The sequence below is a fragment of the Rattus norvegicus genome, chromosome 20 (assembly GCF_036323735.1).
Source record: "Rattus norvegicus strain BN/NHsdMcwi chromosome 20, GRCr8, whole genome shotgun sequence".
In the NCBI taxonomy this organism is placed as follows: domain Eukaryota; kingdom Metazoa; phylum Chordata; class Mammalia; order Rodentia; family Muridae; genus Rattus; species Rattus norvegicus.
The window spans coordinates 28,326,939-28,351,001 of NC_086038.1; the positions used below are offsets into that span (position 1 = coordinate 28,326,939).

General features: G+C 47.5%; 1 protein-coding gene across 1 annotated transcript in view; it reads left to right on the forward strand.

Annotated features, from left to right (window-relative positions):
• Micu1 (mitochondrial calcium uptake 1) overlaps positions 1-24,063 on the forward strand; it is a 146,155-nt gene that overhangs the window by 115,165 nt on the left and 6,927 nt on the right. The window contains exon 10 of the mRNA NM_199412.2: positions 10,001-10,109. Within this exon, the coding sequence (NP_955444.2) occupies positions 10,001-10,109 (109 nt within the window). The remainder of the gene's footprint in view (positions 1-10,000; positions 10,110-24,063) is intronic.

The following is a 24,063-nucleotide window of genomic DNA, read 5'->3' on the forward strand; positions in this document are numbered from 1 at the left end:
AGAAAGGTAGGTTCTGTTGCAGACGCCTTGAATTTAAAATAACTACAGGCTGTCCGCATGGAGATGATCACAAGGCAGCTCAGCATCATGTCTCCCTCAGAGCTCTGAGCCAGGGTTGGTCCTTAAAGGCACGAGAACTGGAGCGATCTCCTGAGGAGTCTCGCACAGCATGAAAACAAGGGACCAAAGGCAGAATCCAATGAAACATGATTTCGAGAAGTCGGGGGAAGGACTTAACTCAACTGCTTTGTATGGCTGATAAACACCATGGCCAAAAGCAGCCTGGAGAGGAAAGGATGCAGCAAGCTTATAGGTTACAACTCCTTGTCAGGAAGCCAGGGCAGGAATCTGTAGGCAGGAACCGAGGCAGAGACCTTGGAGGAAGCTGCTCCCATGGCTTGCTCAGCCTGTTTTCTTATACAGCCCAGGCCACCTGCCCAGCTATAGCACCACCCAGAGGCCCTACCAGACTTGCCTACAGGCCAATCCGATGAGGGTTTTCTCAGTTTAGCTTCCATCTTCTTAGATGACGCTAGCTTATGCCTCATTGACAAAATAATTAACACACGAGGACACAACCTTTGTCTCGGAAATCCTTAGCACAGTAAACCTAGCAGGTAGGAGGAGCTGATCAGACCAAGGACAGTTGTGGTCAGAGAGGCACAGAAAAAAGCTAGGCCTCACTCAGAACAATGAGGGGATACCGAAGGATTGAGGATAAAATGACAGGGTTGGTTATTTATGTAGAGAGTCGTGGCCCCATGTGGAAGATACTGTGGGAATGAGCAGGAGTAGGATCAAATCAGCTGATGATGAGGTTATTAGAGAGAAGGTGCGTGAGCAGCATTGAAATTAGAGGCCTTGGCTTCACGGGAGCTCTGCTCAATCCTGCTCTCTGCTGTCCTTTAACATTGACTGTTCCCAGTACAGGGAAAGGGTGGGCCACAAAGTCCCACAGCACGGGGGGAGGAGCAGACTTAAGCAGAGACTGGACTACTGTCTGCCCAGGCACTCAGACCCAGGGGAGAGCCTGGGCTCTTCCCAGAGACTCTCATTGAAGGCCCCAAACCGCTCCCACAGGACAGCAGCAGACATGTGGTCATGGTCAGAATCCCAGTCTACACTGAAAAGATTCCATGTGTGATAACCAGGGTAGTGAGTGTGATCAAATGCTCTCTGAAGAACGTTCAGCTGCTCCCACGGAGACTGTAGAGAACTCTGGCCTCGCTGGCCTCAGAAACTACACCTATTCCCATCTGCGTGCCATTGGCCATCCCGACTTTTAAAAGCCAGTAACTAGAGGAAGTAAGATGGCCGCATTTGTTCCAGTGTTCTCACTGTTTGTGTAAGGAATCGTCCACAAACACCATTGCTTTCTAAGCGCTTCTCAGCTGGACATTCTCTCCCTTGCCTTGAGTGTTGAAGAGCTGAAGGGACTCAGAGGCAGGCTCGCTTCTCAGAAACTTGTTCCAGCCTGCCTGCACTGCAGGTGCTCCCTCCTGGCTGAGGGAGGGTAGGCTTGTCATTAATGGAGTAAGGGAATGGTTCTTCCCCTGGAGAGCACTGCTGCACTACCCAGTACCCAGCTTGTACCTGTGGAAATTATGATAGATAGATTTAACCCTTTGCCGGAAACATGATGTTTGCAGAAAGGAAGCGCTCCCTTCTGTAGACAGACTTTTCATCTTTGTTTTGTCAGAGTTTTCTCTGGTTCGTTGTTTGTTATGTTTGGGGTGCTGAGGATCCAGCCTGGGGCCTCACAGATGCTAGCCAGATGTGCTCTGCTGACCTACATAACCAGGCTGAGCAGGCCTCTATTTTTAAAGGTTACTGCAGACATTGGTTTGACCTTAAGTTAGCTAGCAATCATGATAGGCTAATTCATATTTTATCATGAATTCATATTTGAAAGTAATGAATGAGCTGTTGAAGACATTGCCCTCGAAGGCACAGAGTGTTTTATCTTGTACAGGAGTTAATTTAGGACCAAAGACCTTGCAGACAGACCTCGGCCATGGAAGGACAGACTGTGAAACTGGAAATCTTGGTGCAAAATCACATTTGGCCAGAATTTCTAGCCTGCTTTAGCTAGGAGATTAAAATTGATTGCCCTCTTGTGTTGATTAAATAGTTGTGAACATAGCAATTAGCCAAAATGAGAGTTAATAAAGGGCCTTGGCTCCTAATAATACCAGTCCATCTCTCCAGAACCATTTCCCATTAAGGAGAAATTTCCATCTGTTTCTAACTGCTTCCTTTTTCCTCTTTGGAACCATTAACACTTAAGGGCTGGAGAGATGGCTCAGCTCTTAAGAATGCTGGCTGCTCTTGTGAAGATCCAGGTTCAGGTCCTGTCATCCACATAGTGGCTCACAGCCACCTAGAACTCCAGTTCCAGTGGGTCAGATACCCTCTTCTGGCCTCCACAGGCACTGCATGCACATCACACACACACACACACACACACACACACACACACACACACACACACACACGTATACATAAACACTCATGCCCATAAATTTTTTTAAAAAGCTTTAAAGAAGCTATGAAGTTCCCTGGGTGGCCCCAGCCCTTGACCCACAGCTGCCATTCCAGGGCCAAGGGGCTTGGCTGTGCTATAGATGCCCCTTGAGAGGATGCAGGGTTGGAAGCTGCAGCTCAGTACAGGCGGCATGAGGGACACAGGCCTGCCAGGCTGCTGCGGTTCTCACCTGTCAGTATTTCTGGTCAGTTCAACTCCACTTTAGGTGAGGCAGCAGCTGGGAGTGCTCCTGACTAGAGAGCAGGTAGAGATAAACTTGAAGCAGACCTACATTTTCAGGAGGGGCTGAGGGAAGAGAGCTGGACCAAGTGGAGAGAAGACAGCAACGGCAGAACCTGATACCGGCAACTTCTATGTGCCAGACATTGACTCTCCTGTGCCCAATTAGCACAGCTTGTTTCATAGACAACCATTGTTCAGATGAAAAAATAGTTTCTTCTTCTTCCTCTTCTCCTTCTTCTTCTTCCTCTTCCTCTTCTTCTCTTCCTCCTCCACCTCCTCTTCCTACTTCTCTTTCTCCTCCTCCTTCTCTTCTTCCTCCTCCTCTTCTTCCTCCTTCTCTATCTCTTCTTCCTCCTTCTCTATCTCCTCTTCCTCCTCTTCTCCTCATCTTCCTCCTCCTCCTCTACCTCCTCTTCCTTCTCCTCCTCCTCCTCCTTCTCTTCCTACTACTCCTCTTCCTCCTCTTCCTCATCCTACCTCTTCCTTCTGTATAGCCTTGGCTATCCTGAAATTTACTTTATAGACCAGGATAACCTTGAACACCTGCCTCTGCCTCCCATGTGCTCCATCATGCCTTTATTTGTAAGTTTTGTTTTCAACTTTACTTTTCAGATGGGGGAGAAAAGGATGCTTATTGTACAGCATGTGGTGGGGGGGTGTCAGAGGACAGCTGGAGGGAGCCTGTGCTCTGCTAGCACCATGTGGGGGCTAAGGATTGAACTCAGGTCGCTGGGCTTGCCACCAAGGACCTTGATCCACTGGCCATCTCTCCAGTCCTGCGCTTTATTTTAAACAACTTCACTGAAGTATAATTTATAAACCATAAGATTCAGTGTACAGTTCAGTGGTTCTCAGTAAATGCACAGTTATATAACACCACTGCCTATGCAGTACGCAGACATTTCCATCACCCCAGAAGACCCATCATGCCAGTTTTCAGTCAGTGTGCATCTGGCCCTCCTCCCGTCCATCACCGTCTCTCCAGATAGCTCACCTTTCCTGAGCATTTCACAATAAATGCAGCATCACAGGCAGTCTTTCTCCTCTGGCTTCTTCCACTTAGCATAATACTTTGAAGATAATTTTTTTTTTTTTTTTGCTACTTATCGCTAAGTAGCAAAGAGCATTACATCATCTGTGTTTCCCTGACCCCATCAAGTGCGCAACCAGACTGCTTCCCTCCTTGGCTCTCAAGAATACTGCTACTGTAGGTGTTCACATGCCAGTTCTCACATGGACCTATGGTGTTCTCATTGTCTATTATCATCATCATCATTATCATTATTATTAAAATGCTGTGTTCCTGGGTGTTTTGCTTCTGTATATGTTTGTAAACTATGAGTGGTGTTTACAAACACCAGAAGAGGGTGTCAAATCCCCTGAAACTAGAGTTACAGATGGTTGTGAGCTGTCATGGGTGCTGGGAACTGAACCTGGGTCCTCTGGAAGAGTAATCATTGAGCCATCTCTTTAGCCCCTGGACCTATGTTTTTTTATTTTTATTTTTATTTTTTTGGAAGAATCCTAGGAGGGACATATCTGGGTCTTATTGGATATTTATATTTCCCTTCTTAAGAGACATCCAAACTGTCAAGGTGATGTGCAGCTTTAATCCTGGCACTTATGAAGAGAGACAGGAGTATCTCTGTGCCTTTGAGGTCAGTGTGGTGTACTGTGATTCCCTGGCCAGCAAGAGCCGTGTAGAGAGACCCTGCCTCAGAAAGAGGAGAAAGGACGTCATTTCAGTAGATATTGTTGTGGCTTTAATTTATATTTTTCTAATGTGTTCATCATTCATGCATTTTGCTAAGTAAAATGTCTACTGAATATTCATTTGCTTGTTTATGGCACTGAGGTAAACCCAGGATCCTGGTACATAGGACAAGTTCTATCTGTGCCCCTGAGCCAGGTCTGCACTACCAAATGTTTTATTGAATCCCATTTTATTATTGAGTTATAAGAGTTCTTTATATAACTTTGGGTATAAGTCCTATATATTCAAAAGTGATTTTTAAATATTTTCTTTTAGCCTCTCATTTGTGGTTTTCTCTTGGTTTCGATGAATTCTGATTTACCCATTTCTTTGCTCTGGTCTGGTCTGGTTTTGGTGTAGGCTGTGCTTTGCTGTGTTATGTAAGAACTCTTGCCTCACTTACCATAAAGAGAACCACTGTTCTTCTAAGATTTGTTGATTGCTTCTACTTCCAGAAGGCAGTTCACCCCATAACAACTCCCTGGCGTTAAACGCATTTTTAGTGCCTAGGAAAATCTCTATTTCCGCAAGCTACTATTAACCTTCTCGTCTTTTTAGAGTAGCCTAGCTTTGGGAAGTCCATGTTCCCTACTCTAACTAATTAACAAGGTTACAGAACAGTTCTCCATAACACCTCCATTTTCACCCTCCCCGTAGAATATTAAGAAGACCCCACAACTACCAACCAGGGAGTGCTCAGGGGAGGACACTCCCTCCTGGCTGCTGTGAGTCCGGTGTCATTCACAACCAATGGATCCTATGTGAGCTTTAGTCTTCCTGTCTGAACAACTCAGCTCACAGTGAGCGTAACCCTTGCGCTTCTACATTACATCCACAAAGCTCATGTGTAGATGGTTTAGTCTTTTGACGTGCGTGCATGCGTTCTTGTGTTTTTCCTGCACATGCATGCATGACCTTGCAAGCATGTATGAAGGCCAAAATTCAACACCAGGTCTCTTGCTCTATTGCTCTTCACATATTTTTGAGACAATGACTCTCATGTCAACTAGGATTCACTGGTCTGTGTGTGTGGTGTGTGTGTGTGTGTGTGTGTGTGTGTGTGTGTGTGTGTGTGTGTGTGAAGCAGTTACTGGGAATAAGAGTTTTGTGATTGGTATTATCTCTTCTTTAAGAAGGCCTATGTAAATTATAAGCCCCATAACATCAAGGCCTGTGTCCAGGGTAGTTTTATTTCTCTTGCTGTTCTTGGCAGAGAGCTAACTGATAAGTAAGCGCTCAATAAATATTCTTTATTGCGTCTGTACAATAAAGACAGCCTTATATATTAGACTCAACAGTGTCCCCGGATGATCTGTGTCCCACTATTTGTCTAAATCATGTTGAACAGGATGCAGGTTGTCCTCCCTCCTCCTCTCTGTCCTTCAGTAAGTTCAGCATCTTCCAAGATTCTTTGTCAAACTAGAAATTATTTTCTCTACAATGTCCTCTCTGTTTTAAGAGTCTTAAGTCAGCCTTTAGTCATCAAAACCCTTTCTAGTCTGAGGCTGAGAGTGCAGCTCAGTGGTAGGTCATTTGTCCAGCATGCACAAGTCCCCATGTTTGAGCCTCAGGCCTACAAAATAAAAAGAATACAAATGTGGGGGGCGGGGCAGCAAGGCTCAGCAGATAAAAGTGCTTACCGCACAGGCATCATGATCTGAGTTCAGTCCCAGGAACCCACATAAAGAAAGCTAGCAGAGGGCTGGAGAGATGGCTCAGTGGTTAAGAGCACTGACTGCTCTTCTAGAGGTCCTGAGTTCAAATCCCAGCAACCACATGGTAGCTCACAGCCATCTGTAATGGGATCCGATGCCCTCTTCTGGTGTGTCTGAAGACAGCTACAGTGCACTCATATATAATAAATAAATCTTGAAAGGAAGAAAGAAAGAAAGAAAGAAAGAAAGAAAGAAAGAAAGAAAGAAAGAAAGAAAGGAAGGAAGGAAGAAAGACAGCCGGCAGTGATAGCATGAATCTGTAATCGTGGCACTGAGATGCCAAGGTGGGAGGTGGAGACAGGAGAATTGCTCAGAAATGCAGAGCAACAGAAAGGAGAGATCTTGCCTCAGCAAGACAAGAGAAAGAGAACCAATTCCTGAAAGCAGTCTCCTGGCTTCCACACACACACCATGGCACATGCACCTACACATAATAATTAATGTGCAAACTTTGGAGGGTTTTTGAAGCTGTGTCTCACTATATAGCCCTAGCTGGCCTAGAACTCACAGAGATCCACCTGCCTCAGAGCCTCCCAAGTGCTGAGATTAAAGGCATGCGGATTTTATTATTATTTAATGTGTGCGCTCATTTTGCCTGCATGCTGATTTCATGCATCATTGAGTGCCTGTTGTCTGAGGAGGTCAGAGAGGGCATCAGGTCCCCTAGAACTGGAGTTATAGACAGTTGTAAGCCACTGTGGGGGGCTGAGAGCTGAACCTGGGTCCTCAGCCAGTGCTCTTAAGTACTGAGCCTTCTCTCCAACCTTGTAAAGTTGTTTTGAAAAGGAAAAAGAGTAAGAACTCAGTACCCTGTCCCCTGTCCCCTGTCCCCAGAAGAATCCATTTGTTAATTTCTATAAACCTTTAGTGCACTTCATGTATGTATCCCAATATACACAGAAGTTACCACTTTAACCATTTTTAATTACATAGTTCAGTGGTTTTTACAGTAACTGCAGTAATTTTGTGCATCCCACTGTCGAGTACCCATCATCTCTGTCTCCAGAACTTTGTTCCCCTTCCCAAACTGAAACTCTTTACCAGTTAAACAACTCCCCATTCCCTATGGTAACAACCATCCTACATTTGACTCGATCCATCTGACCAATCCCAGTACCTCATATAAACACAATAAAATAAAACAATCGAAACACTTCCCCCACACCCCTGGATTGTGTTGCTGTATTGTTTTCTAAACAAGGTCTCACCATGTACCCAGGCAAGCATCAAAGTCAAAACTCTCCTGCCTCCCGAGTGTCAGGTGTACAGACACACACACCATGGCCTGTAGAAAGGGGTGGGGCAGAGCGGGTTTGCCTTGGTTACTGGTTCACGGCTCAGTGGGCACTTGTGTTGGTTTCTTCCTTACTGGTCTTGACAGAAGAAGGAAGACGGTAGCCGTGCACATGCAGTGCAGATACCGTGATACTGTAGAACCCGTGCTTCTAATCCAGTGACACACTCACCTGCAAAATGGATGCTAGGCAATGCTCACCTCAGCCAGCACCCTCTAACACTGTATGAGCGGGAAGCCTCAGCCCTGGGGAGCCCAAGTCAAGGCCAAGAAAATGAGCCGGAATTAAGTGTTTAACTGAATGCTTACATACAGGTGGCTTTGGTTCACAACTCTCCCAAACTGGCGAGCGCCCCTTTTAGAAACAGGAAAACAGTTTGCAAGGGCAGTAAGATGGCTCAATGGGTAAATGTCTCTACTACCTTACCTGTGACGTGAGCTTGATCCTAGGAACGCACGCCAAGGTGGAAAACTAGAAAGGGGTCCGCACGTTGGCCTCTGGCCTCTGTCCCACCCAACCCCACCCTCACATACATGCGCACGCTAGCAAATTACAAGTACATAAAGGAGTCCTTTTAACAAAGGAAAACAGATGTAATATAGTTAAATGGTATCATACTTTATACTGTAAAAGTAAACTGTAGATAAACAGAAGCCTGGAACAGATCTTAGGAGAACCCACACACTGCAAAATGCATCCTACTTAATTCCACTCAGAAAGTTCAAAAACAGTCAAAGGGGACTTTCCGTTTAAGGCATCAACCCTGTGGGGTGGAGTGGTGGTGGTGATGGTGGTTATGGTTGTAGTTGGTTGGTTTTGGTTTTGGTTTTGGTTTTGTATGGAAAGGAATTCCCTAAAAGTCACATAGTGGCCCCTCCTGGGAATATGGGTGACAGGAGCTCATGACTGGGAAAGAGCATGCAGCCAGCGTGTGTGTGTGTGTGTGTGTGTGTGAGAGAGAGAGAGAGAGAGAGAGAGAGAGAGAGAGAGAGAGAGTGTGTATGTGTGTGTGTGTGTGTGTGTGTGTGTGTGTGTGTAAGAGGATGCGGGCACTAATTTAATGCAGCTTCTTAATTTTGGACGTGTGTCCTTAAGAGTCATCAAATCTTACAGTGAAATCGCTTTCAAATTCTCTGACTCTCCGGGTGGTAGAGACACTTACAGAAGGTCACATGACATAATCGTGCACCCAGAGTTCTAGCTCTCTGTTGGATGTGATAAGAAAGCCCCAGTTGGCCAAGCTTGGAGAGTCCTGGGGAAGAGCTGTGGTGACAGCATCCTGGCTTCCTCATTACTGGGCTCCTGGACTCTCTGGGTCAAGGATGGAGACCTGGGGCTCCAGTACTCCATAGAGCCAGCCAACACGTACAGTCCACTGGGGCCCTGTGGCTGCACTGACAACTCCAGGACACACCCCAGTACTCCGCTTCTGCCTGCACTGTGGTCACACGTGCTGTGAGACCTGGGGAATAAGTAGTGCATTCTGACCCCTGGAAGGGGTTCCAGGTGGCCCTGTGCCAATAGCTGCTTTGCTCGAGTTGTCATGGAGAGCGGAGTTAAGAAGAGCAGCTTTGACCAGCTTCTAGAAAGATGTCTTCATCCAGAGCATGGTGGGTGGCTGGGCAGGTGGGTGGATGGATGGACGGACGGACGGACGGACGGACAGACAGACAGATGGATAGAGATAAAAAGATAGAGATCGATTTTTAAGATATAAATTTTGAGACAGGTTTTCTTTTTGTAGCCTTGGCTGTCCCTGGAACTTGCTCTGTAGACCAGGCTGGCCTTGAACTCAAAGAGATCCACCCGCCGCTGCTAGGTTTAAGGTGTGAGCCACCACCACTGCCAGGCACCATCTGGAGCTTTTAAATGAAGTTCATCGGCTTTCCTTCTCAGAGCGTGGGTTCCTCTGAGTACTGAAGCCACCTGCCTGCAGTAATTCTGAGAGCAGGATATCACATGGAAGCCCTGACTTGGATTTTACTTCTTAAGATGTGCATCAGGTACAGTGGCCACAACCCACACAGGAGTACAGTAGACAGTGTGGCTCACCAGAAAGCAGTTCATCACTGCAAGCAGCTTTACGTCAGAGTCGACACGTGAGGGGGAAGCAGTTAGCCATGTTACTTCCTCAGGGTGGTGCTCCGCCTGCAGAATGTGACTCCTTGGTGAACAGCGCTTTCACTGGGGTCACCTAAGACCATCAGAAAACACAGATTTGCATTACGGTTCACAACAGCAGCACAATTACAGTGATAATTAGCAAAGAAAATAATTCCACGGTTGGTCACAGCATGAGGAACTGTAGTAAGGGGCTGAGGCGTTAGGATGGAGAACTGCTCGCTGCTCTAGAGTTTTGGTCTGTGGTGTGCACTTGCTGTCCTTGTCATTAGGATGGGAGTGTGCTTCCTGCTGGCTTGACTCTGTTTGCCACGGGCTCTGCTTCATCTTGCTGTTGCTCCTCTTTCAGGGCCTGACTTTCCAGGAGGTGGAGAACTTCTTCACTTTCCTGAAGAACATTAATGACGTGGACACTGCGTTAAGCTTTTACCACATGGCTGGAGCATCCCTCGATAAAGGTACTGAAACCTGGAAGCCTCTTTCTTGAAATTATATGAGTTAATCTGTATCTACTATGTGAGTGCCTCGCCTTAAAATGTCAGATTTTCTTGGATTTTGTTTGTTTTGTTTTGAGGCCGGGTTTCTCTGTGTAGCTCTAGCTGTCCCGGAGCTCGACGTACAGACCAAGCTGACCTCAGACTCAGAATCTGCTGGCCTCTGCCTCCCTCCCCAGTGCTGGGATTGAAGCTGTGCAGCATCCCCAGTGGTTCCTTCTCTTGTCGCACAGAGAAGCCCAGCCCAGCTCACATTTGCCTGTGCTTCGGACAGGGCAGAGAGCCAGTGATTAGGCTGCACACAGGCATGAAGCAAGGCAGAGCTGCAGGACCTCTCTCCAAGCCACTGGAGTCAGGGCATGTGTAAGGAGAAGCCAGGGCACTGGGCACTTGGGTCTTTGATGAAGGAATGGTCTGGTTAGTATATTTGCTTTCTACCTTTTTTTATTATTTTTTTTTTTAAAGAATTGAGTGAGAAGGACAAAAGAAGTCTTTTAAATTTATCCATGTATTCACCATTTTAGCTGTTTTTCCTGTATCCTTGAATACCAGTAGTCATCTGGGCTCTGGAACTTCTTCTGTGGCTGTTCATGGTGTGATAAACTCCCTTGACGTTTAGGCTGTTTGAGAATGTGCTGCAGTGCTGTGGTGCAGCCTCTCAGATCTGCCCAGAGCAAATGCTGCGGTTTCAGAGGCACAGACTTTTCAGGAAAGTCCGGAAGTCATTTGCATACGTGAGAGCATGGCCCTAACTTACATGTGAAGTCTGAAAATGAACCCGAGTCCAGAAATCAAGTAGACTGGTGGTTGCAACAGGGTCCAGGAGTGAGGTAGACAGAGAGACAGGTCAAAGGGCTCCAAGTTTGAGTTACACAGGTTGAGGGTGATCCTAGAGAGCTGATTACTGCTTGGTGACTGTAGTTACTAATACTGTACTCTATGCTTGGAGTTGCTAAGAGAGATGCTTAATGCTGATCTCACACACACACACACACACACACACACACACACACGCCCACACATGTAACTATGTTAAGAGAAAGAAATGGTGATTTGGAAGGTTAGCATGGTGACCCAAACCTATAAGTAGTACTCAGTAGGCTAAGGCAGGAAGATTATGAATTCAAGACCATCCTGAATTGTACATCAAGCCCCTGTATAAAATGCAAAGAAGAAAAACAGACACTTAATTACACTAAGTGCAGTAATACTTCACAGGGTGTCACATGTCAGCACAACTTGGTGAAGCCCTTAAATCACAATTTATATACATAAATAGCTGTCTTAGGTTTCACTGCTGTGAGCAGACACCGTGACCAAGGCAAGTCTTCTAAAAGACAACATTTAACTGGGGCTGCCTCACAGGTTCAGAGGTTCAGTCCATCATCATCAAGGCCAAGGTGGGAGCATGGCAGCATCCAGGCAGGCATGGTGCAGGAAAAGCTGAGAGTTCTACACCTTCATCTGAAGGCTGCTAGCAGAATACTGACTTCCAGGCAGCTAGGACGAGGGTCTTAAAGCTCACACCCACAGTGCCATGCCTACTCCAACAGGGCCACACCACTTAATAGCACCACTCCCTGGGCCAAGCATATACAAACCATCTCAATAGCCATGTAAAGCTAGAAAAGCCGAAGAGATCACTACCTATAACCAGAGCTCATGGTACTTTTTCCTCTCCAATCTGGATGCCTTTTATTTTAAACCATCCATATAGCTGTTTAAAATAGCATTTGTTTGCTTAAAATAATGCCTCCTCTCATCTCTGTAGACTCCTTTTAGGGAACAATGGTGTGGGAGTCTTGGGGGGAGGGATTACCAAGCCCTTCTTCCAGAATAGCCCTCACTGCATTGCTGTCTCTCAAGGCAGGCTTAGATAGCACGTGCAAATCCAAAAACGTAAGATTTAAAGTCACAAGTTACAAAAATAGAAATAATAACCACCTCTGAGATTCCCCCCCCCCAACTCAAGCCAACAGAACCACTTCAAGAAAACCATACCGGATGAATCACTCTCTGTGTGTAAATTACAGGGTGTACAAAACCAAGTGATTCAGGATAGCAGTAACAAGGAGAAATGCAATGTAGTGATTAAAAATGTGGGCGGAGTTTCTTTGAAATGACTTTGGGCCATTTCCTGAGTAAGATGGCAGACCTCTGGTCCTTACATGCTGGTCATGCTCTTACATCTAGCCGCCACGCTGGACATGCAGAATACACTTAGCTCTCAGATCTGTGGTGTCGGGTCATTCAATCTGGCTTTCTATGTTTTACATTGGATTCCCTGAACATATATCAACAGATAGCAAAAAGATAGGTAGGGCCTAGTTTCATGCTAAGTAACAGAATGAACCACATGTGTTTGTTTCCCAGACCTGCTACTAAAAAAAAATAATAATGCCACTAGCTGGACAGTAGAGGCAGCACTGGGGAGGCTGAGGCAGGCAGGTCTCTGAGTTCTAGGCCAACCTGGTCTACAGAATGATTTTCTGCACAGCCAGAGTTACACAGAGAAACCCTGTCTCAGGGGAAAAAAAAAAAATGCCACAAACTCTATTTAAAGCAACAGAAATTTGTTCTCTCACAATGGAGTGTTAAAGTCATCATGTATGAACTCTAAAGATGCGTCCTTCCTTGTGTCTTCCACATTCTGGAGGCAGTAGGTGCACCTTGGCCTTGCATACATAGCTCCTATCTGTGTCCTGTCTCTATGTGTCTGTCCCCTCTGAAGCTCCAAGTGTCTTCACCTACTTGGTCTTATGACGTCTTAGAGCCCAGCTGCTAATCCAGGATTCTATCTGAAGACACCCTTCATTATAACTACAAAGGCAATACCCACCCTCAATTGGCTCTGTCACCTGGGCCCCGCCATGTTCTTGTCTATTATAGACACTCTCAGAGTTTGTGTGTGGGTTTGCACATGGCTGTGTTGACTGCCTGCCACCCCAGCTAAATTCTTGTGTCTTCCTCACGTACTCTGTACATCTAGAGCAATGAGTAGGTCTCATTCCAGGCCTTCCCACCCCTCTCCACAAAACCGTGTAGATTTTAGTACTGAGATGAACACTAGAAAAGAAGGAAGAATGGTGTGGGGTTTGAGAACACAGCTCTAGGCTGGGGATGTACTTGCCTGCTGTGCACAAAGCTCTGAGTTTGGTCCCCAGCACCACATGGTGAAACCCCTGAGTGTTATCCCAGCATTTGGTATACAGGCAGGATCACAGTTTCAAGGCCAGCCTCGGCTACATAGCCACCCTGGGCTACAGGAAAACTGATGATCCTGCATCCCAAGAACTGATGTCACACTGCCTGAGCCTGTCTCAGCCCGTCACTCACTACCTGGGTGGTGTTTAAGATCAGAGTAAGGATGCGTAACTCACAGGGTGCCATAGGGACAAGTCTGCAAAAAAACCCTGTCGCCCTGTGCATTGGCTACAGGTCGGGTTACCAAGCTGGCGACATGAGCAGTGCGGTGCTGCACCTTTCATTGTCTGTTCTGTCAGCAGCACGGCCGCTCTGCTAGGTGTGTGTGGGGCTTCCAGCCTCAAGAAGCTCACAGGAGTGGGGGAAGATGACTCAACAAGAATTCCAGTCAGTGTGGTCACTGGCGTGGAGCCAGGATGGAGCCCTGCCTGACACCCGCTGTGGGCGCAGAGGGAGCCAGGCGGGGTCAAAGGGCACTCTGCACAGCCTCTTCTCATTCCTGGTTGCTGCTAATCTCAGCTGTCTTCCCAAGGCCCTGGCACCATTCCTTCCTTGGCTAGTTTAGAGCTTACAGGCCAACCCTGAAACATAATTGATTGGAGTTTCCCAAGCAGTGCTCAATATGGTAATGAGCCCTCCTGAGGTCTGCAAAGAGAAGTGCTCCAGGTCTAAATAAGTTTGGAAAATGCCAGAGTCGCACTTCTCCCTAAGCACCACCTGGGCTGGCTTTTAATAAACTAATGTTTGTAACAAATCCCCACAGGAGAGTGCGTTCCCGCCCCTCCCCCATCTGCTCCAGAATACCCTAGGTACCTTACAGATTAAAGCTCCCTCAGCAGTTCAAGGGTCCTGACTGGCAGCAGTACAGACTGATGGACACACCGTCAGAGGACATGATCCTGTCCTCCTAATACTGGAAGTTTCATTGGGGGGGGAGGGGAATGGGGGAAGTGGTGGTGGTTGGTGGTGGCGGTGGTTGTTGTTTGTGTGGACCATGTGGTAACAACTCAGATAAGAATGAAGTATCCCTCCTCGATGGTTTCTCCAGGAAAGACTGGACTTCCTCTTTAGGCCATCTTTCATTTAGTACATCAGAACAACCACCTCTTATTTGTACACGTAACATTAAGTGTATTGCCTCTGACGGGCCTCCTGAATTATGTAAGCAATCTGCTGAAGACGGTAATGGGAAATTGAACATGACTCCTTCCCAAGCACCTTCCCGTGATGGAATAGTTGGATTCGAGCTGGAGCTTAACAATGAGCTATGGCCTCTAAATCTCAGAGCTTGTCTTGTGTCTGCCAGAAGAGTAAAGGGTTTCCAGGTCCCGGGAAAGCACCTCAGGATGTTAGCATTAGATGTGGTAATCTCGGGGGTCCAGTATGCATCGTAGCATTTGTGGGTGCTGCTCTCCTGTCTAACACTGAAACATGCCTGTTTCTAGAAATCACGCTCAGCATAAATTCTGCTTTGCTGCTCAAACTCGAGGTCGAGTTCTTGTTCCTCATTAGAAATAGGGACTTAGCTCGGTAATTAGAGTCCCGCTAGTCCCTGGGTGTACTCCCCATCATCAGTGACGATAGGGGACCTTCTGCTCTGGGGATGGTGATATTACAGGCTTATTCCAGGGCTCTGGGTAGACGTGAGGGTGTGCAGGCCTGCTAGATGCTAGCATCAGTGTAGCTTCATCTGGCCCTGAGCTTGTCTTCACACTAATCGAGGGGCCAGAAAGACCCCACCCTACTGTGTCAGCGCCATAAAGAAACTAGTCCTTAAAGAAACACCAGGGATGTCCTTCATTGCAAGAAACTCCAGGGTTGGTCTTCAACACCACTAAAATGAAAATAATTCTTAAAAAATCTTAAAAAACCACCTTAGGAGTAGTTTAGTCTGCTTTTGTTCTTTGAGGAAACAGATGTATTCTTGCTTCTTTAGTGTATTGTTTGTTGTTTGCTTGTTTGTTTTATGGATGTTTTGCCTGCATGTACGGCTATGTGTGCGTGCAGTACCATCAAAGGTCAGAAGGGAGTGACAGATCCTCTGGAACTGGATTTACAGATGATTGTGAGCTACCATGTGGATGCTGGAAACCAAACCCTGGTCCTTTAGAAGAGCAGGAAGTGCTCTTAACCACTGAGCTATCTGTCCAGGCTGCCATAGTTAATTTTTTACATTCTTATTAGCTTAGATGTTCTAACTGTTTACTTACTAAGGACAGAAGCTTTTTCCTCAGTGTTTCATCATTATCTAAATGTGAGCCATGTTTCCACCTCTTTATGACCTGCTTAAAGCCTAGACAACTCGTTACATACACTAGAAGTCCAGTTACAATAGACATAATACATGAGAGAAATTATTCTGGCTGTGGGCAGGCCCTGGGAGAGCCAGCAGAACGTTCTACAATATGTCCTCCTGTGACAGCGTCCTGACAAAAGTAGCTGAAGGAAAGGTTTATTTCAGCCCACAGTTCAAAGGTGCAGCTCATCCTGCCAGGGCTTCCAGGTGACCAGAAGGTGAGGTAAGCCTGCTCCAGTCCTGTCTGCAGTAGGGCAGACGGCACTGAGCCTGGGTGTGGCCCCACATTGATTACTTTTCTCTTTGCTGTAACAAAATACCTGAGGAAAACTACTTAAAGTAGGGGTCACTGAGCTGCCTTTTGTTTGGTTTTGGCTCCCAGTTTAAGAGGATACAGCACATCACAGGAGGGCGGGGCTCTACTTGTGGCAGTGGGAAAGGCCGCATCTGTGCGGTCAGGTGGCAGGGCAGAGAGATGAGCACTGCTGCTCTGCTCGCTTTCTCCTCACTGACTTCTGTTCTGGCCCAGCCTATTGGATGGTGCCACTCACCTTCAGAATGGGTCTTGAGCGTCAGTTAAACCTCCTCACAGACGTGCCCAGAGGGCTGTCTCCGAGGTGGCCGCAGCTCCAGTGGGGATGGCAGTGAAGATTAACCGTCATGTTATAGCCCAGAGTTACATGCGAGTCCACGTGAAACTGCACTAATTTATAATTAGCAGATAAATGTAAAGTCAGAGGAAAGCTGTCAGGTTCCCAAAAGAAAAGGCGGCAGCTTTTATTTCCTTGTTAGAAAATTTAAAACTTAATTAGACCTTGGCTAGTGTCTCTCCCGAATCTCATTTGAGCAGCATGGTGCTGTAGTTGTACAAAGGTATGAAGCTGGTGAAAATTGAGGGCAGCTATAAACAAAGTGTGACCTGGGGAGCCTGGGACACTCCCAGCCATAAATACTGTGCCCACGGCCAGCTCTCCTGCTCCCGCTGCTGAGCCAGTTCTGCAGCCGAGAGACAGCTTTAGTAGCCGGCGACTGAGGTGGTCAGGAGTCTGCGTGCCACCTCTGGAGCCGTGCTCAGGTCTTTTTGTACAGTTTTGTTTTCTAGATTTATTTTTATTTAATATTATTTGAATATTTTGCTTGCATATATGTCCTGCACGTGTGTCTATACATGACATGCATGTCTGATGCCTGCAGAGGTCAGAAGATGCCGTATATTCCCAAACTGAAGATACAGACTGCTGTGATCTGCCATGTGGGGTACTAGGATTCGAACCTGGGTCCTAGAACTAGATCCTCTGGAAGAGCAACTCGTACTCTTAACCATTGAGCCACCTCCACAGCCCCTCTGCTCAGACCTTAACGGGGCTTTAATCAAGGTTTTCGGTTGTTAGCAAAATCCGGTTCATTTCCCTGCAGGACCGAGTCATCTTTTTCCTGCTGGCTGTTGATTCTCCACAGGCCACAGCGAGTCCAGCCATGGAGCAGCTCACAGCCCAGCCATTCCCTTCTTCTAAAGTTGCTACAGTAGATTCCTATAGAGAGGTCAGGAGAGTGACTGACCTGTCACCATTGTCACGGAAACTAACCTACCAGCAGGAGCATCACGTTGTAGTGAAGGCCTACACTGAACAGGGTGGAAATGACGGGTACCTCAGCACTCCGTACAGTGCCACACCAACCAGCAATTCCAGAAGTCTCCGCCGTTAGTTTTACCCTTTTTTTAGACTTTAATTTTTTTGGGTGTGAGGCACATGTAAGGAAAGGTGTGTGTGCGTGTGCGTGCATGCATGCATGTGCATGCCCACAGAGGTCAAAAGGGCATCTGGTCCCTTGGAACTGAACCTGGGTCCTGGGGAGAACAGCACACGCTCCTAACTGCTGAGCCAGCTCTCCAGCCCGAGTTTCTTCTTCGAAGGCTCCCTGAGATATGGACATTGTAACTGACCGAGGCTATTAGATCATTAAAGAGAAAAAGGAAGCAACTTGGCAGTCATAAAGTTTTAGGACTAGAAGGGAGTTTAGAAACGGTTTTGATTAAACTCCTACTTTGTTGCTCTTAACCTACAATAAAATCACTAGCTCTGGAAGAAAATGACTTGCCCCAATCACAGCTAGTCTGGTACAAGACAGGGCAAAACCTGAGGGTCAGAACTTCACACCAGTGTGCTCAGCAGTCACGGTACCCGGAGTGAGCAGGGTATTAGAACAGAGACTCCAGGCTGGGTGGGGGTGCTGCATGCCTTTCATCCCAGCATTCCGGAGCAGAGGCAGGCTGCCTGGTCTACAGAGTGAGTTCTAGGACAGCCAGGGCTACACAGAGAAACCTTGTCTAGGAAATCCATAAAAAGGATGGTGGGAAAGAAGGAAGGAAAGAGACGCCAGGCTGGGGAGACAGCTCCCCCTTCCCAGCACCCATGTGGCAGCTCACAGCATCTGGAACCCCAGCTCCAGGGAACCTGACGCCCTTTTCTGGCCTCCTTAGGCTCAAGGCACGCATGTGATAAGCACATACGCAGGTAAAGCACCCAAACACCTATAATAACACAAGGTTTTCATGTTTTTAAAAAAGAAAATATATTCAACACTTTTATGTGACAGCAGAAAGAGAAGAAAATTACAGACAAGGGTCTTCCAGACAACCTACATGGAATAGGAGTGTTACAGCCATGCATGGGGAAGGGATTAGAACTTAAAAGAGCTTCAGTAGGGGCTGGGGATTTAGCTCAGTGGTAGAGCGCTTGCCTAGGAAGCACAAGGCCCTGGCTCCGAAGAAAAGAACCACAAAAAAAATAAATAAATAAATAAATAAAAGAGCTTCGGTTGATAAATTCTGGCAGCACATGGCAGTCAGTACCCTGCACACTGCCCATCACTGTTATGTTGTAAAAACATTGTTGTATGAAGGAAATGCTGGCCAGGATTCCACTGTTTAAGACAAAGTTATCAATTTTTAAAGTAAAATTATTCACAAGGAGCTCAAAATCCAAAGTAAATGTTTGCTTCATGAGGGATTTCCCGTGCAAAGACCTGGTTCATTTTCCCAAATCTAAAGTCACTTAGCGTTCTGAAGATTGATTCTGCCTCAACTGCATCACTGCGCATATATCAGTGTTTTGTAAAGTGGCACAAGCACCCTGAGGACAAAAGATGCCTGAGAGATTCGTGACTACTGCCGGGAGAGGGAGAGGAGCATAATCTGCCAGCACTCAAGTCAACTGACTTTAGAGTCCACTGAGGAACAGACCAGAAAAGAAAGGTGACAAGAAGTATGGGTCAACAAGATGGCGCAGCAGATGAGGTCACTTGCTGCTAAGCTCGATGACATGAGTTCGATCCCCAATACCCACACGATGGAAAAGAGAAAAGCAATTCCTACAAGTTGTTTTTCAGCCTCAGTATACACACACACACACACACACACACACACACACACACACACCTGGGCTTGATTCCCAGAATCTAAATTAAGAAGCTCACCCCTGAACTAGAGAGGTGGCTCCTCAGTGGTTAAGAGCACTATCTGCTCTTCCAGAGGTCCCGAGTTCAATTACCAGCAACCACATGGTGGCTCACAACCACCTGTAATGGGATCTGATGCCCTCTTCTGGCATGCAGGTGTATATGTAGGCAGAAAGCTGTATACATAGTACATAAATAAATATTTTTTTTTGGCCCAATTGATAAGATATAATTGCCCACCTAAACATACAAAGCCCAATACACATCCATCCCTTAAGAACATTCGTAACAACCTGTAAAGGAATCTTAACGTCACCTGCCACATTGTCCTGCCATGGCTTCTCTCCCTCTCCCTCCCGTCCAATAAATATTTTTTTAAAAAGGCTCACCACTGTCTGGAACTCTAGCTCCAAAGGTATCTGATGCCTCTGGCTTCCAAAGGCATGTGCACTCTTGTGCATATACATGCACACACACATGAACACACACACACACACACACACACACACACACACACACACAAGATTAAGCTCCATCGCACTGCTTCCTGGAACTACCATGAGCAGCCTATGTAAGCGAGAGCCTTTCAGGTCATTTCAGCACACTGAATCATAGCATATCTACAGCCACTGGAGTTAGCCTTCACTGGAGCAAGAATCCCAGTCCTTCAAGGATGCCGTGTTATAAACAAGGAGCCCTCTGCAGATCATCCTGTCCTTGGGAGATTCGATCGCTCTATAGCTGCTGTTTGCACTCTGGTATGGAGTTACTTTCCAGTTGCGGTGCTGAATGAGCCAAGCACAGCACTGGTTGCTCTGTTGCTATTTCGTGGAAGGAGGGAGGGAAGAGTGAGTCTTTGATGTGCATGTGTCTGAGAGAGCTGCTGGTGGTGCTCTCTCAGCGGTAAAGGCTCTATTCCTACACCATCTGAATTCTGCAGCAGGTGATGGTATTACCTAACCAGAAATAATTCTCTAACTAGGCTTAGTGGCTCACACGTCTAACACCAGGACCCAGAAGGCCGAGGCAAGCCAGGTGGTGTAGGCCTTTAACCCCAGCATGGAGAGAGGTAGCAGCCAGTATGTCTCTGTGAGTTCAGGGACAGCTTGATCTACAGATCGAGTTCTAGGACAGCCAGAGCTACACAGAAAAAGTCTCAAGAAAAAGAAAAAAGAAAAGAAAAGAAGGCTGAGGCAGGAGGTTCCAGGAACTTGAATTTGAGGAGAGCTGGCCTTGCCTCAGTGTGTGTGGGGTTGGGAGTATGTTGGCCTTGAGCTAAGACCTAGCTTGTTAGGTTCCCTTACTGACGACACTTGACTGGTGTCTGATGAAATAAATCCTCCCCGGTATCTGCCCCCTCTGCACCATAGTTCCAGCTCTTAAATGAGGCTTCAGCACACTTCAGCTTTCCAAACATCAGCCTCACTGACCCTTCCAAGCCTTCATCACCCGATGTCCCACACACACTGGAGGCAGTCTCCTCCCAGACAGAATGCTTACTGTGACTCGTGTTGGTTAGCATGCCAGGTATGTGTGTCCCTCCCCCCGTGCAGTGCACAGGCTGGCCCCGTCTAAACTGGAACTCTTCCCTGGTATGTCTGTCCTCTAGCATGTCGCCTGAAAACATTAACTGCCTAACGGTGCTCATAGCTGCACTTGTCTGGAGCCAGGAGGGTAGAGCGCGCCTATGGTCACAGGACTTGGAAGGCTAAGGTGGGCAGTTCATGAAGCCCATTTGAGATTGCACATCTTTAAAAAAAAAAAAAAAAAAAAAAAACCTCTTGCCATTTTTAGACACGATGTGATAGGATTTTAAGTGAAGTTAAGCTCAGCACTGGACAAGGCAATAAACCATACAGCTGTGTTAGTCTGAGCCGGTTGTGGTAGTCATCTGAACTGTACTTTCTGTTAGCTAGGGGGCGGGGCCAACTGTGTCACCTCTGACAGGCAGGCCGCCTGATCCCCCATAGGTTGTCAGCAGCCTGCACCACGCAGAGCAAGCACCACTCAGAGCAAGCGTGGGCCTCTTACTGCTTAAGGTGCCGTGTTGCTCTTTTCTAGCCATCCTTAGCTCCCCTAATGCTGTCCTTCCCCACCACTCACCCCAAAACTGTGTCAGTATATGTGTGTTCCAGATGCCAGAGTGGCTTGGAAGGACTTACAAAAAAAGACACATGCAAGAAAGGACCACCCAACACTTCCCCACCCACCCCTACCCCTCTGTAGAAGCCAGCCTTCCCCAGGCTGAAGCAGCATCCCCTCCCCCACACCTCACCTTGGCAACCACAGCCAGCTTTTTCATTTTCTCCCCTGCAGTCCAGTGGGGCATGACTGACTAATCACATGAGGAACCAGCTCAGGACATCACCATAACCCGTGGGGTCACCTTTCCACACACCTTCACAGGGGGAAAGACAAGCACTCTAACCGGGTCACATAGAGAACAGCACCCGCCCTCACCCCAGGCCACCTCTGTGACTTCTTAGGAAGCTGTTGTCCTCCTACACATTTTTAGTTGTCGCCTCAGTTGTCAGCGTGCGTTCCAAGGGCACAACGTGTGACCCTCACTGCAGAACACAGTGGGATCTGCGGTCTGGTTGGAGTACCGCCTCCCCCCAAGTCCTAGCTGTCACTCATCCCTGGCACAAAGCACAGAGGGTCCCTTTAGGCTGACAGAGTCAGGAAGGAACTGGTCCATCCAGGCGAGAGGCCCAGTGTATATAAGGAAATGGAGCACTGGAATGTGTCAGCCCAGTAGCCACTAGCTTTGTGACCCTGGCAAGTCACTGAAGTCCCCTGGATCTCTCATCACCTCTGTCTCTTCTGGCTCCAAGAGCGGGTGGTTTTATGTGGACACGTGGGTTTTATCACTCCGCCACTCTCCTGAGTGGCCATGGTATGGTAAGTTCTATGTAACCTAATTTCCAATGTCTTACTTTAGCACAGAAGCTTAGCATGAGAGTCTTTCCACCACTGGGTTGACCAGGCACTGGCACAGTTCCGGTCCGGTCTGGAGTTGTCAGAACAAATGGCAGCCGATTTTGAGTGGCAGGGCTCTGCCGATTCTCCCCTTCCCAACCTTAAGTGGATGTAGGCCCCTGGAGAGATAACTAGAAATGTCACCAGTGATCCTTAGGAACCTAAGCTTTCTCCTTCCTGGGACCTTCAGTGCCGGCACTCAGGAGGCAGAGGCAGAAGGATCCCTGTGAGTTGAGGCCAGCTGGGGCTGCATAGTAAAACCCTGTCTGGAAAAATAAATAAAAACTAAAACGTAGAACCAAAAAAAAAAAAAAAAAAATGTCGGGGGGGATTTAGCTCAGTGGTAGAGCGCTTACCTAGGAAGCTCAAGGCCCTGGGTTCGGTCCCCAGCTCCAAAAAAAAAGAACCAAAAAAAAAAAAAAAAAAAAAAAAACTAAAACGTGCAAGCAGTCAGTTCTACCTGGACACCCAGCCCGGTTTTTGTCTTCCGTTGTGATGTGTCTCCCTCGAGCTAGTGTCAGGTCTAATGCCAGCTGAGGGTTGATGTCTCCATCCTCTGAGACTGACCCTGGCCTTCGGACACAGTCACAGCCCCAGGTTGTCTTATCAGAGCTCCTGCCCAGCCAGCTCCTGATGGGGTGGCTTCAGCTGATTTGTGAGAGACTCAAAGAACTAGAGCAAGCACTTGGGTTTATTGACTTCTTTCAAAGGTTACAGATGCACAGGGAGAGGTCGGGGAGGGGCCCAGAACTCCTGTACCCTGCCAGGATGCACCATCCTCCACAATCCTCCATGTGCCAACAGTCTGGAAGCTTGCCCAAGCCTGGACTCCAAGGATCTTAGAGGGCGTCACTACATAGCATGACCGATTGACCCCTTGGCCTTTGGTGACCAGTTCATGGGGGGGTGGGGGGGGTTAGAGGGCAGCACTGGGAAATACCAACGACCCTTGGTCTTTCCTGTGATCCAGAGTCCATCTTGAAACTACACATGTGCTGTCAGCTCAGTCATCTTGGGAACACAAAGAAAGATATACTTTGGCAATTGCAAGGATATTAGGACTTTTATGTCAAAACAAAAACAAATCCCCAGAAGACTATATTCATTATTTGTTTCGATCCATGTGGCAGAATACTTGCCTGAATAAGTCAAAGCAGCTGGAGAGATGGCAGTGGTGTTCCTTGCTGTGCCAGCACCAAGACCTGGGCCATCGAGCTTACACCTGCAGTCCCAGGACTGTGGGGCCCAGAGACAGCATGGCTGGGGCTGCTGGCCACCAGCCCAGCTCCAGGTTCAGTGTGTGGCCCTGCCTCCAGAGCGTGAGAGTAAAAGAGCACAGCATTGGATGTCTTAACATCCTCCTCCGCCCTCCGCCCTCCGCCCTCATACCACATTCACATCCATACACAGGAAAGGGAAAGGCATTTGAGAAGAAAAGAAGGGTTGGCTTGTGTGCAGCCTGGAGGTACAATGTGTCAGGGCAGGAAAGACATGGTGGCAGGAGGTAGTGTCGACCCCACAGCCAGAATGACAAGAGGGATGGATGGATGTTTATGCCCAGTTCACGGTGTCCTTATACTCAGTCCAGGTCCCCAGACCACAGAATTAAACCGACCACATTTGGAGTGAGCATCCTCATAGACCTGAGATGGGGGTGGGCTTCCATGGTGATTCTGAATACCAGCAGGTTGCCAGGGGAAAGTAACCATCACAAAAGACACATGTGTTTCAGAATTACAGTTACCAAATAGGAGAAGGCCATAGTTGCAGTACTAGCAGTTCTGCACAGGAAAGCTGAGGTCCAGGAGGGCGAGGGTAGGGAAGCCCTCTTCACTGGGGTTTAATTCCGGCTTTGTGATTTGGAGATGTTGAAGCCGTTGTGAATGAGCCCGCTCTTGGATGCAGCCGTCAGGCACTTGGCCTGTAATCTGCTCTCGTCCCAGCAGTCCTGACACTTCCAGTTTGACAGCTTCCCTGCTT